Here is a 14,700-nt window from a genome sequence, read left to right on the forward strand (position 1 = left end):
ATTCACTTAAAGGATTAAGGCCGGTGTTTTTTAATGCATGGCTTACCGTCAACAAATCCTATGAAAATAACAAAATCAACAATGCGTTTGCTCTACTCCCGTTACTTTCTGACTTCCCACGTACCGTTTTTAGCCGTCAACCCGGAAGTCATTGGCTCCAATTGTAAGCTAAAAACCTTTAAATACAGCTCACAAAGACATAGTTTACATTTTAAAAATCGCTAACTGTTACCACGAAAAGTCAGGCTGTTGTAGTTATTACCAAATCAAATTCAAACGGGAACAAATTCTTTATTACACCGGGGACTATTTTGGTGCTACGGAACTACTTTCCTGAGATCGCAGTGTTTACGGTTGGCTTATTAAGTTGTTTGAGGAAAAAGTCGGCCGGCCCGGTGCATCGTGATGATGAAATATGTTGCAGAGCAGCAGCATGGCTCTGTGACGGGTTTTTAATCTTTTTTTAATACAATGGAGTTCTATGGCTGCTGGGACATGAGGCTGCACTGGGCACCGGCTACATGGACGAGATTTGTTGGCAAAACAAATTCATTGCTGATTTTGTTATTTTCATAGGATTTGTTGACGGTAAGCAATGCATTAAAAAACACCGGCCTTATCCTTTAACATTTCCTGTATCACTTTAGACCTTTCCACTCGCTCATTGTTCATTTCCCCATTCACTCTTTCTCTCTCTCTCTCTCTCTCTCTCTCTCTCTCTTTCCTCATTTTATCCCTTCTCTCTGTCATCAGGAGGAGTTGGTAAGACAACATAAGACCCCCCCCCCGTCTCTTCCACACACCTCCGCCCCCCCCCATCCTCCTCTTCACATGCACGACCAGCTTCCTCTTGCTAACCTCTCTGCTAACTATGGAATGTCCCAATGTCCCAAGGAGTGATTTCCCTGACCTTTGACCCTTAACCCCTGACCCTCCTCCACTGAGGCATGGTGGCATCTGTTGTTCGACTCTCCTTCTCTCCCTGCACTGTCCTGCTGCCCCTCCCAAAAAAACAATTTTCGTGATTAGCTGCCTAATAAAAAAAAAACATCTGTACTGCAATATCTTACCAAAACCTTTCATTGTGCCACAAAAAGTAAAACCTCCTCCTCCTCTTTTCTTCTTCTTTTTTGTTGGTTTTGAAAGCTTCATAGCACCAAGTGCCGGCATGTTGCTACCAAAAATATTTCAGGGTATCCTTAAAAAGTCTGAAAAGGCCTTAAAATATATTGAAATGTCTGAAATACAGCTGTTAGAGGTCTTATTTTTTTCACCATGTAATGACAAGTTTCTTAGCACTGCATGGTGAATACAGAATAGGGTTCTGCATCCTATCTGCTTTATTAAATACAGTTGAACTTCATGTCCCTTAACAATTAATTTCCTGGTTTCCTTTCTCTTATTTTGCCCATTTATAGTTTCAGTATCTCAGTTCAGTCAGAAATACACCGGCTTTTCCAGCTTTGTTTCTTTTATTTAGATGGTTGGAACATCCTCTCCATCTGTTTTTATACTTTTCCTCTTATTGAAAACAAATCTTCTAATCTAATGGTAACTAGGTAGCTAGGATAAACTAATAAACTGAATCAGCAGCGCTACAGAATACAGTGTACTTTCATGATGGTTGAAACAGAAACAGTTAGAAAAATGGGCATCTGTGTTTATTGCGTGATTGCGTGAATGCAAGCATGCGCTGCATCTGAAACATTTATAACCGCGTCCTCTGTGCTCGCCTTCCTGTGGAGTCCGTTCTTCCCAAAGCTTCTCCGCCAGGACTCGAGTGTCGGCTTTGAAATCCCGGTTCTGGTGAACACCCAGGAGCTGCTGAATCTGTGACGTCACACTTCTTGTCGGTGACGCTCGCCCTGGTTTTTTTTCCCCCTGCAGGACCTGACGGCTCTGGCCAAGGAGCTGCGGGAGCTGCGGCAGGGCGAGGAGACGAGCCGCCCGCCCGTCAAAGTGACGGACTACTCATCGTCCAGTGAGGAGTCCCACAGCAGCGAGGACGAGGAGGGAGAGGGCGGGACGAACGACGGGACCGTGGCCGTCAGCGACATACCCCGCATTATGTGAGTGTGTGTGTGTCTGTGTGTGTGTGTGTGTGTTAGGATTAGACTGATGTATCGGCTTGCTGATATATAAATAAAAGGTCAATACTGGGCTTTTATGAAATATCAGATCAATGTCGTTCACCTCTTATATGATGGAGGACACAAAAACTACATAAAAGCTCCATGAAACAGTCTGTGAAACCTGCAATTAATTTTTCTTTTCTTTTCATATTTTATTTAATCATTTAATTGTTGAAAATATTTTTGAAAATGAATTCTTTGTTTAACGTTTTTCCTGCCAAGAATAAAATTCTGGGGTAAAGGTAATACTTAATACTTGTAATTTTTGGAGCATAAAAAGGTCAAATTTAAAGATATTGAATTTTGGCGCAAAATTTCCATTCAATATTTATATTATATGTTCTGTGATCCCTACTTAAAAGCATACAATAATAAAAATATAATAATAATACTTTATTTATATATCACTTATCTAAGCAGTTTACAAAGTGATTTACAAAAAGGCATTAAAACAAGGAAATGTAAAATATATAAAAAAGGAGATTAAAAAAAAGACAAATGGTTGAAATAAATAAATAAATTGATAAAAAAGAGATTAAAAACTAAATGGCTACATCTGTGTTTCAGGCCGGCTGCGAGTCAGAGTGCGAACGAGTCCTTCGGCATGATGGGCGGTCATAACGACTCGCATGGCGACTTGTACGGGAACAGCTCGCAGGACGGCACCCTGATGATGCGTGAGGTGAGCGGCCTCTCAGCGCCGGCGCTCTGACCTTTGACCTGGGATTTTAGCCTTGCTGACTGCGCAGAAAGCGACACTGAGCACTCAGACGCTCTTTCACCAGCTCTGCATGCGTGGCTCTTTTCTGTTTTGTTTCCACTGCTGCATTGATGTGTGTGTGTGTGTGTGTGTGTGTGTGTGTGTGGGTGTGTGTGTGTGTGTGTGTGGGTGTGTGTGACCGCCGCGTGTTGAGAGAGGAGGGTTAGTCTGATCTCTCATCTTGGCTGTGTATTAGGGTAGACTGATTTATTGGTTTGCCAATATATTGGTTAATATATATGATGTATTGATATTTATATATCATCCAGTCAGTGTCATCCACCTCTGATATGATGGATATGATTCAGTTTGATTGATTACATATTTATTGTGTAATTGATCGATACTTCACTGGTTGTATGCATTTATATGTTTTTTTTATCATTATTATTATTATTTTTGAGGTTTCAGTGGATAGTTTTAGTGTCCCATGATGCTCTAAATGTTGTTTCAGAGGCTTTTCCACCCTGACGAGAAGAAAACTCTGGGGGGAAACACTGAATACTTGTAATTTTTTGGATTGTTTTGGCATAACAATAGTCAAATTTAAAGATATTGAATATCAGCACAAAATAGCGGCTATTGGCAGCTTCAATCCAAAAATATCAGTATGGCTATTGGCCTTCAGAAACCCATATTGATCTAACCCAAGTGTGTGTGTAGATGGTGTGTGTAGATGATGTGTGTGTGTGTGCATGTGCATAGTGTGTGTGTGTGTGTGTGTGTGTGTGTGTGTGTGTGTGTGTTGTATATGAAACATAAACATACGTTTACATGTGTGGTACCTAATGTTTGCTTTGAAGCCTATTGTTGAAAAGCCTCCATGCTTCTGGGTCTCTGCTTCACACTGGATTCAGCCACAGCCGCGCCCCCTCCCACCCCCCCGCCCCCGACACCCCCCACCCACACACACACACACACTGCCCCCCCCCCCACCCCTCCCCTCCACAACAGGCTCCTACTTCCCCTCTAACACAAGCCTGAGTCTAGCTCCCTGCATCTGAACTGAGTCCCAGTGCAGCTCAGTTTCTAGAGTAGCCCGTCCTTCTCTTCCTCTCTTTTCCAGAAACATGGGGAAAGGAGGCGGAGCTCTACAGCCAGCAATGGTTTCCCCGGCAACACTAATCTGTTCCCTGGCAACGCCAATCTGCCCGATTTGGTGCAGCAAAGCACCTCCCCCCTGGTCTCCCCAGGCGATGGCTCTGGGGCCCAAGTAGGTTGACCAGCACCCTACTGTCAGCCCAGCACCCTGTCAGCCCAGCACCCTGTCAGCCCAGCACCCTACTGTCAGCCCAGCACCCTGTCAGCCCAGCACCCTGTCAGCCCAGCACCCTGTCTGCCCAGCACCCTACTGTCAGCCCAGCACCCTGTCAGCCCAGTACCCTGTCAGCCCAGCACCCTACTGTCAGCCAAGCACCCTGTCTGCCCAGCACCCTACTGTCAGCCCAGTACCCTGTCAGCCCAGCACCCTACTGTCAGCCCAGCACCCTGTCAGCCCAGCATCCTACTGTCAGCCCAGCACCCTGTCAGCCCAGCACCCTACTGTCAGCCCAGCACCCTGTCAGCCCAGAACCCTACTGTCAGCCCAGCACCCTGTCAGCACAGCACCCTGTCTGCCCTGCACCCTACTGTCAGCCCCGCACCCTACTGTCAGCCCAGCACCCTGTCAGCCCAGCACCCTGTCTGCCCCGCACCCTACTGTCAGCCCCGCACCCTACTGTCAGCCCAGCACCCTGTCAGCCCAGCACCCTGTCAGCCCAGCACCCTACTGTCAGACCAGCACCCTGTCAGCCCGGCACCCTGTCTGCCCAGCACCCTACTGTCAGCCCAGCACCCTGTCAGCCCAGCACCCTGCCAGCCCAGCACCCTGTCTGCCCAGCACCTTACTGTCAGCCCAGCACCCTGCCAGCCCAGCACCCTGTCTGCCCAGCACCTTACTGTCAGCCCAGCACCCTGTCTGCCCAGCACCTTACTGTCAGCCCAGCACCCTACTGTCCATCCAGCACCCTGTCAGCCCAGCACCCTGTCAGCCCAGCACCCTCTCAGCCCAGCACCCTACTGTCAGCCCAGCACCCTACTGTCAGCCCAGCACCCACACCTGACCCTGACAGACCGGCACCCTGTCACCCTGTCACCCTCTACACCCGCCCACAACCCCTATAAACTAGTTGTTTCCCCTCACAGTCTTTTATCAGGGTGGGAAATTAGCAGCAGCCACCAGTCAAATGCTAGTAAATTTTGGCTAGCAGGTGTGTTTCCTCTACCTGCCCCTTTGTTAGGTAACCAACCATCATTTGGAGATCCTGTTTTCTAAAAGTCTAGCTGGCTAGTAGAAAAGCGAAAGTGGCTAGTGAGTTTTGAGATGTACCATTCATTTTGAGATATTAGTATAATTACTGTAAACAAACAAAAGAGCATCGTCAAGAAGATCAGCATCCTCTACCAGCCTCTATAACGTTACTCCATCTTACATTTCACATTTTGACACCAGGTCGGATTTCACAGGAAAGCTGTTGGATTGCTTTTCGGCACAAAGGAAGATTGCTTTATGGCACAAAACAGGAACCGTTTTACTTCGCAAGTAATACACAAGTTCCACTATTTTAACTGCATAGTTTAACGTTAGCTTCACGTTAGCTTCATGTTAGCTTCACGTTAGCTTCACGTTAGCTTCACGTTAGCCTCATTGGAAGGCATATTCACTGTGATCAAGGGCTGTTATCGTCTCTTATCCTTCTCCTTGCTCTTCAAAACAAACGCACCCTGAGCGACGCCAGGGAGGGAGAGAGGGGGGGACAAGAAGCAACAGGGTTTATGTTCTTAATCTGGAGAAACACTAAATGCTAAATGCAGCACCTTTAATTTCCTGCCCTTCCCAGTAAACCTCGATCCTGCTTCGCCTCCTTTGCCTCCTTTCCCCACAGATGGACCAGTCTGGATTTCCTCCCTACCTGCTCCACTCGTCTGATCCCTCTCTCTCTCTCTTCCAGCCTCTGATCCTTTCTCTGACTGTGTGTGGTCACATTTGTCTGCCTGAAGCACGTGATGCAGGTAGCTGACAAAATAAAGGAAACACTTTGGTAAATGAGGGAAACCAAGTTAATTGAAAGCATCTATCCTGATGGAAGTGGAATCATCCGGGACGACAAGACCAAAATGAGGGGTCATTAGACATTAGAGTCCAAGACGCTTGTAGAATAGATGCCAAGGCACTTTAAAGTTGCTCCGGTGGCTCGTTGTGTCCAAATACCTTATTAACACACCAAATACACTGTATGTTTCCTTTATTTTAGCAGTTACCTGTATCCATTACGCTCAGTCTTCCTACCGTGGTTTAACTGTTTTCCCCACACTAGCGACCCATCCAACTGCTCTCAGTTGTAAAAGTGGAGTATAAACATTTGACTGACTGTAGATTTATTTTTTCTCAGTATGGGATGAGCAGCAGCGGAGGCTCCAAGTCTTCCTTCACTCCATTCGTTGATCCGAGGGTGTATGGAACCTCCCCGACTGATGATGACGATGAAAACTCTGCCTCAGGTGCGTATCCTCACTGAACATGGCCTCGCGTTGTTCTAGGGAAATAGGAATTAAATAAATACTGAAATTTAGCTGATGAAATAGGAACCGTGACTATCTTCAACAAAATCTACAACTCGTTCTATCTCCATAAAATGTGCTTTTATATGATCATATGTGACAGTTATATGATCTGCTCTACTTTTTTTTTTACATAAAGCATAACCCATTTCCAACCCGGACCCTATGTTCCCATCTTTTTCCATCATACCGATCGATTCTAACCAAAATCCCGTCCATTGCTTCACTGTAGAGCTACTTAAGTCTTGCATCGGCTCATGAAGTGCTAAAGAAATGACCGAGGTAGCATCAAAACTGTACGAGAAAGGCCCGACTTTAGATCATTTTCATCTACTTCTTTTTGCAGATGTGTGATTTCAGAACAAGCATCAACATGTTGAAAAAGACTTTTGCTTTGGGTGCTTTTGTGGTTGATTTTTGGAGCGTCCATTGGCCCGGTAGGACTGGATTGGAGAGCCACACCCAGGCAAACAAGATTTAAGCAGCTTTATAGTGAAGCAATTTACAAAATGTTGGTTAGAATTGACTGGTGTGATGGAAAAAGATGAGAAGATAGGGTCCAGGTTGAAAATAGCTGGAGTTTTAAGCTTTAAGTTAGATTTCTGTGCTTTGTCTTCATCATTTACTTGTCAAATATAATGAACTAAGACTATTATCCATGTTCTTCTACCTATTTCCACCATGTGCTCATGTGCAGCTCAGTGGACAGAGCATGGCACTAACTCTGCCAGGGTTAGAGTGTATTTACTGTAAGGCGCTTTGGGTGAAATCATCCACGAAACGGCGTTACGTTACGTTACGTTCCATCAGTATACTGTGTGTGTGTGTTGGACTGCAGCGCTGTTCGCTGACGAGCTGCTGAGGCAGGAGCAGGAGCAGGCCCGGCTGAACGAGGCCAGGAAGATCTCCGTGGTCAACGTCAACCCCACCAACATCAGACCGCACAGCGACACGCCCGAGATCCGCAAGTACAAGAAACGCTTCAACTCTGAGATCCTCTGCGCAGCACTCTGGGGTGAGAGGCACCGGAAACAACAGATACATGCAGACTGTCACTAAAACACGAGTAGAGACTGTTCCTCACTCTCCACGTTCAAAAAATCCCTTAAAACACACCTTTTTAAAACTGCTTTTAATCTCTAACAGCCTCTTGGTCTTTTAATTTTAACTTTCTTGTCTTTCTCTCTATTTGAAATGTTTTATTCTCTGTCTTATTCATTGATATTTCTGATATTTTTGTTTTGCGTATCTCCTTTACTATGTAAAGCGTCTTTGAGTATTTAGAAAAGCGCCATACAAATAAAATGTATTATTATTATTATGATTAAAGCATGATAATATTAAGAAGAAGAAGAAGAAGAAGAAGAGGGCACTATGACTCTGCTTACAATTGGCTTCTTGCAAAGTTGTTTTTCTATTTTTCTACTGATGCACTTGTACGTTGCTCTGGAGAAGAGTATTAATGTATATTTATGTGTATTTATCTATATTTATAATACACTTTTCTTCACAAAGTTGCAAAGTACTGTAAAATAAAAGCAAAGCAAACACATCAACTAACAATCAGCTATAATAAAGGGACGTTTTACACTGATGACTCCCTTGATGCCCATAACTCGTTAAGTTGGAGTCAAACCATGTTGGTCTCCCATCAGACAAATACGACTGCAGCATAATGCCAGCAAAAAGTTGGTGATGAAATACAAAAGTGTTTAAAGAAACAGGGGTTTGCTAATTTCCTCAGGAGAGTTGTTCTAAATCTTTGTGGCTATTCAGTCACAGTTTGTTCAATCACAAACAGATGTCCGCTCACACAGTAAATGAAAACGAATGTGAATTTGACTCTGATGAAGACACAGTTGATGTCAAAATGTTTGCACAATAAAGGCTGCTATTGCTCCAGTTTCTCTCCTTTTTCACTGAAAACGAATGTGTGTGTGTGTGTGTGTGTGTGTGTGTGTGTGTGCGTGCAGGAGTGAACCTGCTGGTGGGGACGGAGAACGGTCTGATGCTGCTGGACCGGAGCGGTCAGGGGAAAGTTTACAACCTGATCAACCGACGGCGCTTCCAGCAGATGGACGTCCTGGAGGGACTCAACGTCCTGGTGACCATCTCAGGTCGGCTCGCTTCTCCTAAACCTAATTAATCGAGTTTGTCTTGTTCTACTGCATGCTGAAATCTGGTAGTAAAGTGTTGCCTTAGTGTTTTCTGTGATTTTGAAGGGAGAAGAATTGGATTGTTCTCTTTGCTCTAACAGACTTCCCTCTCTTCTGTCCACCCAGGGAAGAAGAACAAGCTGCGTGTTTACTACCTGTCCTGGCTGAGGAACAGGATATTACACAACGACCCCGAAGTGGAAAAGAAACAGGGTTGGATCACTGTGGGGGAGCTGGAGGGCTGCGTGCACTACAAAGTCGGTACGACACCTCATCTGTGTGTGTGTGTGTGTGTGTGTGTGTTGTGAGGGAGTTTAGAGGGAGTTCAATTAACAACCAGGAAATCGAGCAGGTGGAGAACTATAAACTCTTGGGCGTGACAATCTCCTCCTCCTTGAAATGGGAGACCAACACCACCACCATCCTTAAAAAAGCACACCAAAGACTCCTCTTTTTGAGACAATTTCTCTACCGACAGGAGCAGGAAATAGACCAGAATGCAATGCAGCCACAAGACATGTTGGGTTTTGAGTAAGGGGCACAACTCCCGATTGTATTCTCGATTGGAAAAACTCTTCTCTCCCCCACCTACACATATAACCCTCAGCTGAATGGGACACTCCGTCTAAAGGGATTGTGGGAAACGTAGGACATCACAAACCGAAGTAGAAATGAAGTAGGCGAGGCAGGTTGAGAGAAAGTGTGTACACCAAAAAAAGTAAATTACAACGCTTCAGTAATACAGTAAATGTAGTTTGTGTATTTATGTGCTGGTTCCTAAAATCTCCGCTCTTCTCCTGCAGTGAAGTATGAGAGGATTAAATTCTTGGTGATTGCTCTGAAGAACGCGGTGGAGATCTACGCCTGGGCTCCTAAACCCTACCACAAGTTTATGGCCTTCAAGGTAAGACATGCAACACACACACACACACACACACACACACATTCACATTATGTTCATGCCCTAATCATATCTCTTCCTCTCTCTCTCTCTCTCTCTCTCTGTCATGGTGGAATCAGGCCAATGTCAGGATGTATTTGAGATGTTCACATCAGCATTTCTGCTACGTCAAAAAACAGACAATACCCCATGTATTTCAGTGTGTTGACGGATGACATGGATTGACAGCTCAGTGCCTGAAAATATCTCAACCCAGTCCATCAAAAAAGTTAAAACTAGTTTTAGAACTTTTGACGGAGCACAGGTACAAGTCACCCGCTAACTTTTCATCCGCTAAATTTGCACAAACTGCTTCAAAAGGTTTGGAGCCCCGCCCACAATAACGCAACCTAGGTGGTTTCAACGCAGACTTGTCCGATTGATTTTGCGTTTAGATAATCTTAGCGCCCAGTTAACCACCACTGTAAAAACATCAGATCTGTGCTAACATACTGTATCTAGCTAACATATCTATTAGAAGCAAACGTTAGCACTAGCAGCACATGTTCACATTAACATCAGTGTGTTTGCTGGCTAGTTAGCTAGCTAACAGTTTGTTCAGGTTAACTGAGCTGACTCTTCTCAAGCTACAACTCAGAGTGTTTTGGAGTAGAGACTAGGGCTAAAGACAAGACAGTTTACTGTGTCACAGTAACCTACATTTGGAAACAAATCCACCTCATCACACTATTCACTTTTACTGAGAACGTTACTGAATGGATCTACAGCCACACCACAACAAGCTGCAACAGCTAGCTCTCTTTTTTCTAGCCTGGTTGTTATATTTAGCCATTATTTACACACAGCCAATTCTCCAGTGGACCTCCATGATGGTGGCAGACACGGTTGCTGGAAGATTTATGATGCAGCTGCAAAGCCTCCATTACTTGGCTTATGTATTTGAGAGGAAACTGGCCATGACATACTCCTTTATTTGGTCAATAAAGGGATGTCAACTCTCTCTGTGTCTTTTTCTGTCTCAAGATGGGACTGTTTGTATTTGAATGATGAATGTGCTTGTGTGGGCTTCAGGCTTTTTAGTTTTCGGTTCATTCAGTTTTGTTGTTGCTGTGACTGCGCTGTGCGTGTTTGTGTGTGTGTGTGTGTGTGTGTGTGTGTGTGGGTGGGTATGAGATTGGTGGTTTTTAAGGTGCTTTTAGTCGTACATGAGGTGTTTCATTAAATAACATTAAATCTCTGTCTCTCTCTCTCTCTCTCTCTCTCCCAGTCGTTCACCGACCTGCAGCACCGTCCCCAGCTGGTTGACCTGACCGTGGAGGAGGGTCAGAGGTTAAAGGTTATCTACGGCTCAAGTGTAGGCTTCCATGTCATTGATGTGGACTCTGGAAACCCCTACGACATCTACATCCCCTCCCACGTAAGAGTCACAGTGTGTGTGTGTGTGTGTGTGTGGGTGTGTGTGTGTGTGTGTGTGTGTGTTTGAGAGAGAGAGAAAGAGATGGATATGTATCTGAATGATGGCGTGTTGCATTGAACATAGTAAAAAAAAAAAAAAAAAAAATTGCATTGCTATGTTTTTAATACAAGATTGTGTTATTGTGTAAGTTAGTGAATGAGTGAGTCAGTGAGTGAGTGAATGAATAAGTGAATGAGTGAATGAATGAGTGAGTGAGTGAATGAATAAGTGAATGAGTGAATGAATGAGTGAGCAAGTGAGGGAACAAGTGAGTGAGTGAGGAAACGAGTGAATGAGTGAGTGAGCGAGTGAGGGAACAAGTGAATGAGTGAGTGAGTGAGCGAGTGAGGGAACAAGTGAATGAGTGAGTGAGGGAACAAGTAAATGAGTGAGTGAGGGAACAAGTGAATGAATGAGTGAGCGATTGAGGGAACAAGTGAATGAGTGAGTGAGCGAGTGAGGGAACAAGTGAATGAGTGAGAGGGAGGGAACAAGTGAGTGAGTGAATAACTGTGAGCGAGCGAGCAAATGAATGAGTGAATGAGTGAGAGGGAGGGAACAAGTGAGTGAGTGAATGACTGAGTGAGCGAGTGAGTAAGGGAACAAGTGAGTGAATGAGTAAGTGAGCAAGTGAATGAATGAGTAAGTAAGAGAACAAGTGAGTGAGTGAATCAGTGAGTGAGTGAGTGAACCAGCCTCCACTTCTAACCCCAGCAGTCTGGTTACAGTCAGAGATGGACGGGGGGAGGAAGGAGACGGTAACCACAGCAACCGCCTCACATTGTTTTCGGCAGCGGTGTGTCTTGAATCACGCTGCGCTCATGTCTGTTTCCATGGCGATTGCGTGGCTGGGGAGCGGGAGACTCTATTGTTGCAGCAGTTTCTTCTCTCTCAAGGTGGGGAATGGGGAGGAGGAGCGGGGGGGGGCGGGGGAGGGGGCGGAGTCAAGGGGGCGCTGGCCACAAGAGAGAGAGAGTTAGCCACAAGCAGACATAAACGAGGAAATGGAGAGAGGGTCGTGCTCTGTGTGCCATCCCCCCCGGGCTGGCCAAACCCCCCCCCCCCCCCCCCTCGAGGCTCACGCCAGCTCCTTCCAAACCCCGCCCCCCCCCCCCTCAACCACAACCCCCCACCCACCCTCCAACCCCTCCCGTGTGTCGCCCCGGCAGATTCAGAGTCAGGTGACCCCCCACGCCATCGTGGTTCTGCCCAAGACGGACGGCATGGAGATGCTGCTGTGCTACGAGGACGAGGGCGTCTACGTCAACACCTACGGACGCATCACCAAAGACGTGGTGCTGCAGTGGGGCGAGATGCCCACCTCCGTCGGTACGTCAACCAATCAGCTCGCTTGATCTTCCTCCCCCTGACCTCTGACCTCTCTTAGCGGTCTCAGCAGATCATCTGTCACCTTCACTACCTACACTCTACTGCTGCTACTACCCCCCTCTTCTCCGTTCACTCAAAACAACACTCCTCCCCTCTCTTCCTTCCTTTCGCTTTCCCTCGCCAAACTTCTCTCTCTCTCTCACCTGAGGCTGAAACATGCTCCTCCTCTTCGTTCTTTCTCTGTTCCCCAGCTTATGCCTGTCGATTACACCCCAAAACAAGCTGCCAAAGTACTGTAGGCTCACTCATGTTAGCACCTGCTGAAAGGAGCACACCAAGTTTTTGGGAGATTGTCCTGTTGGTCAGCTTACCCGTTAAGTGATGAGATCATAGACACCAAAATCATCCATGTGTCCCTGGTAGATGATTGGCTCTGGTGCTCCATGCTAACACTTTAGCATACACTATGTTGAGTGATACACTATGTTGAGTGATAGTAGGCTCAATGCTAACATTTTAGCATACACTATGTTGAGTGATACACTATGTTGAGTAATAGTAGGCTCCATGCCATTATTTTAGCATACACTGTTGAGTGATAATATGCTCCATGCTAACACTTTAGCATACACTATGTTGAGTGATAATAGGCTCCATGCTAACACTTTAGCATACACTATGTTGAGTGATAGTAGGCTCTATGCTAACACTTTAGCATACACTATGTTGAGTGATAATATGCTCCATGCTAACACTTTAGCATACACTATGTTGAGTGATAGTAGCTCCATGCTAACACTATAGCATACACTATGTTAAGTGATAGTAGGCCACTAGCATTATCTCAAAAGTGAGAAAATAAGCAGCTCTAAAGCTAAATAGTAAGTATGCTAATCTTAAATAATCTGTGGCCAAGTCTGGCAGTTTTGTGTAGGAGATTGGTAAGATTTACACAAAATATGATATAAAAACAATCTACTGCCTGGGACTACTTTACCTGTTTCCATATGAAATGAAGGTGGTGGGTGATGGAAGACTGTGTACAGCTAAAAATCACTGCGCATCGGATGAATACACAGTTGCTCACCCGAAATAGCTCCAAACATAAACCTGGTGACATCAGCTATTGAGTTAATAATAATTCATCTTTTAAATGTATGAATCTACCGGCCATATAATAAAAACCATTAACAGCTTTTTATTACTAAAAGCTCAGTCTTTCTTTGGATAATGCTAGTCGCCTACTATCACTCAACATAGTGTGTGCTAAAGTGTTAGCATGGAGCCTACTGTCACTCAACATAGTGTATGCTAAAGTGTTAGCATGGAGCCTACTGTCACTCAACATAGTGTATGCTAAAGTGTTAGCATGGAGCCTACTGTCACTCAACATAGTGTATGCTAAAGTGTTAGCATGGAGCCTACTGTCACTCAACATAGTGTATGCTAAAGTGTTAGCATGGAGCACCAGAGCCAATGATCTACTGGGGACCAGTGGATGATTTTGGTGTCTGTGTTCTCATCACTTAACAGGTAAGTTGACCAACGGGACAAAATCTCCCAAAACCTTGGTGTCTTCCTTTAATGTTAAGCGTTGGAAATCCATCCACTGCATGCTTGTACATCAACGGCAAACAACAACACGTCCCACAGAGCGCTACTCCTCACCCATCACACACACACACACACACACACACACTCAACCCCCTCCTTTTTTTACAGTATATATTTCTCACTTCCAACTTCTTCCAGTGACCTCTTTTCTAAGCGTAGGGAGGAATGCTCGTGTCTGGACGTTGTTGTTTGTGTTGGGTCCTGTCCTCTTGTTCTGTGTGACAGTGTTAATGGTGAAATATCACAAACAGCGATTTCAGCTTGTATCCATTCTTTCTTTCATCCTTGATAGTGCGGGCTCCTGTTTCGTAAAAATAAACACAAAAGCAAAAATGTCTTGCCATGAAAAAGAAAGAGATGCTCATGAGATTCAGTGGCCTAGAAAATTCTGCATGAAAAAATAGCAGGTTGCAGTACATCTAAATTAATCTATTATTTAGCACTACACTCAGTTGTAGCAAATGGCAAGGAAACAGGACACGGTTGAGTTGAGCAGAGTCTGGCACATCAAGGATGGATCTTGGATTTTATGATCCGAGTCAGTCAAAGCCCCGGTGTTTTTCCGTTCGGCCTCCATTCTCTGATTATCAGATGTCAGTGTACAATGTCCTGATTGATTAGACATGTATGTTTGATTGACTGCGTCTCTGTCTTGAAGCAGTGGCGGTTATGTGTTGTGTTTTGTGTGGAGACAGCACATCATCTCCGGTTAATACTGATGTGTGTGTATATTGTCAGACCAGAGTTTCTCA

General features: G+C 45.1%; 1 protein-coding gene across 9 annotated transcripts in view; it reads left to right on the plus strand.

Annotated features, from left to right (window-relative positions):
* The window catches only part of tnikb (TRAF2 and NCK interacting kinase b), a 67,714-nt gene that overhangs the window by 48,180 nt on the left and 4,834 nt on the right, over positions 1–14,700 (plus strand). For 8 of the 9 annotated variants that reach the window (XM_078291290.1, XM_078291294.1, XM_078291296.1 and 5 more), the window contains 9 exons: positions 1,888–2,069; positions 2,700–2,814; positions 6,324–6,432; positions 7,331–7,507; positions 8,466–8,609; positions 8,775–8,909; positions 9,452–9,552; positions 10,817–10,966; positions 12,175–12,334. In XM_078291290.1, coding sequence (XP_078147416.1) covers positions 1,888–2,069; positions 2,700–2,814; positions 6,324–6,432; positions 7,331–7,507; positions 8,466–8,609; positions 8,775–8,909; positions 9,452–9,552; positions 10,817–10,966; positions 12,175–12,334 — 1,273 coding nt within the window. The remainder of the gene's footprint in view (positions 1–1,887; positions 2,070–2,699; positions 2,815–6,323; positions 6,433–7,330; positions 7,508–8,465; positions 8,610–8,774; positions 8,910–9,451; positions 9,553–10,816; positions 10,967–12,174; positions 12,335–14,700) is intronic. The other variant, XM_078291295.1, reaches the window with a different exon arrangement.

Source organism: Centroberyx gerrardi, chromosome 22 (genome assembly GCF_048128805.1).
Source record: "Centroberyx gerrardi isolate f3 chromosome 22, fCenGer3.hap1.cur.20231027, whole genome shotgun sequence".
Classification (NCBI taxonomy): domain Eukaryota; kingdom Metazoa; phylum Chordata; class Actinopteri; order Beryciformes; family Berycidae; genus Centroberyx; species Centroberyx gerrardi.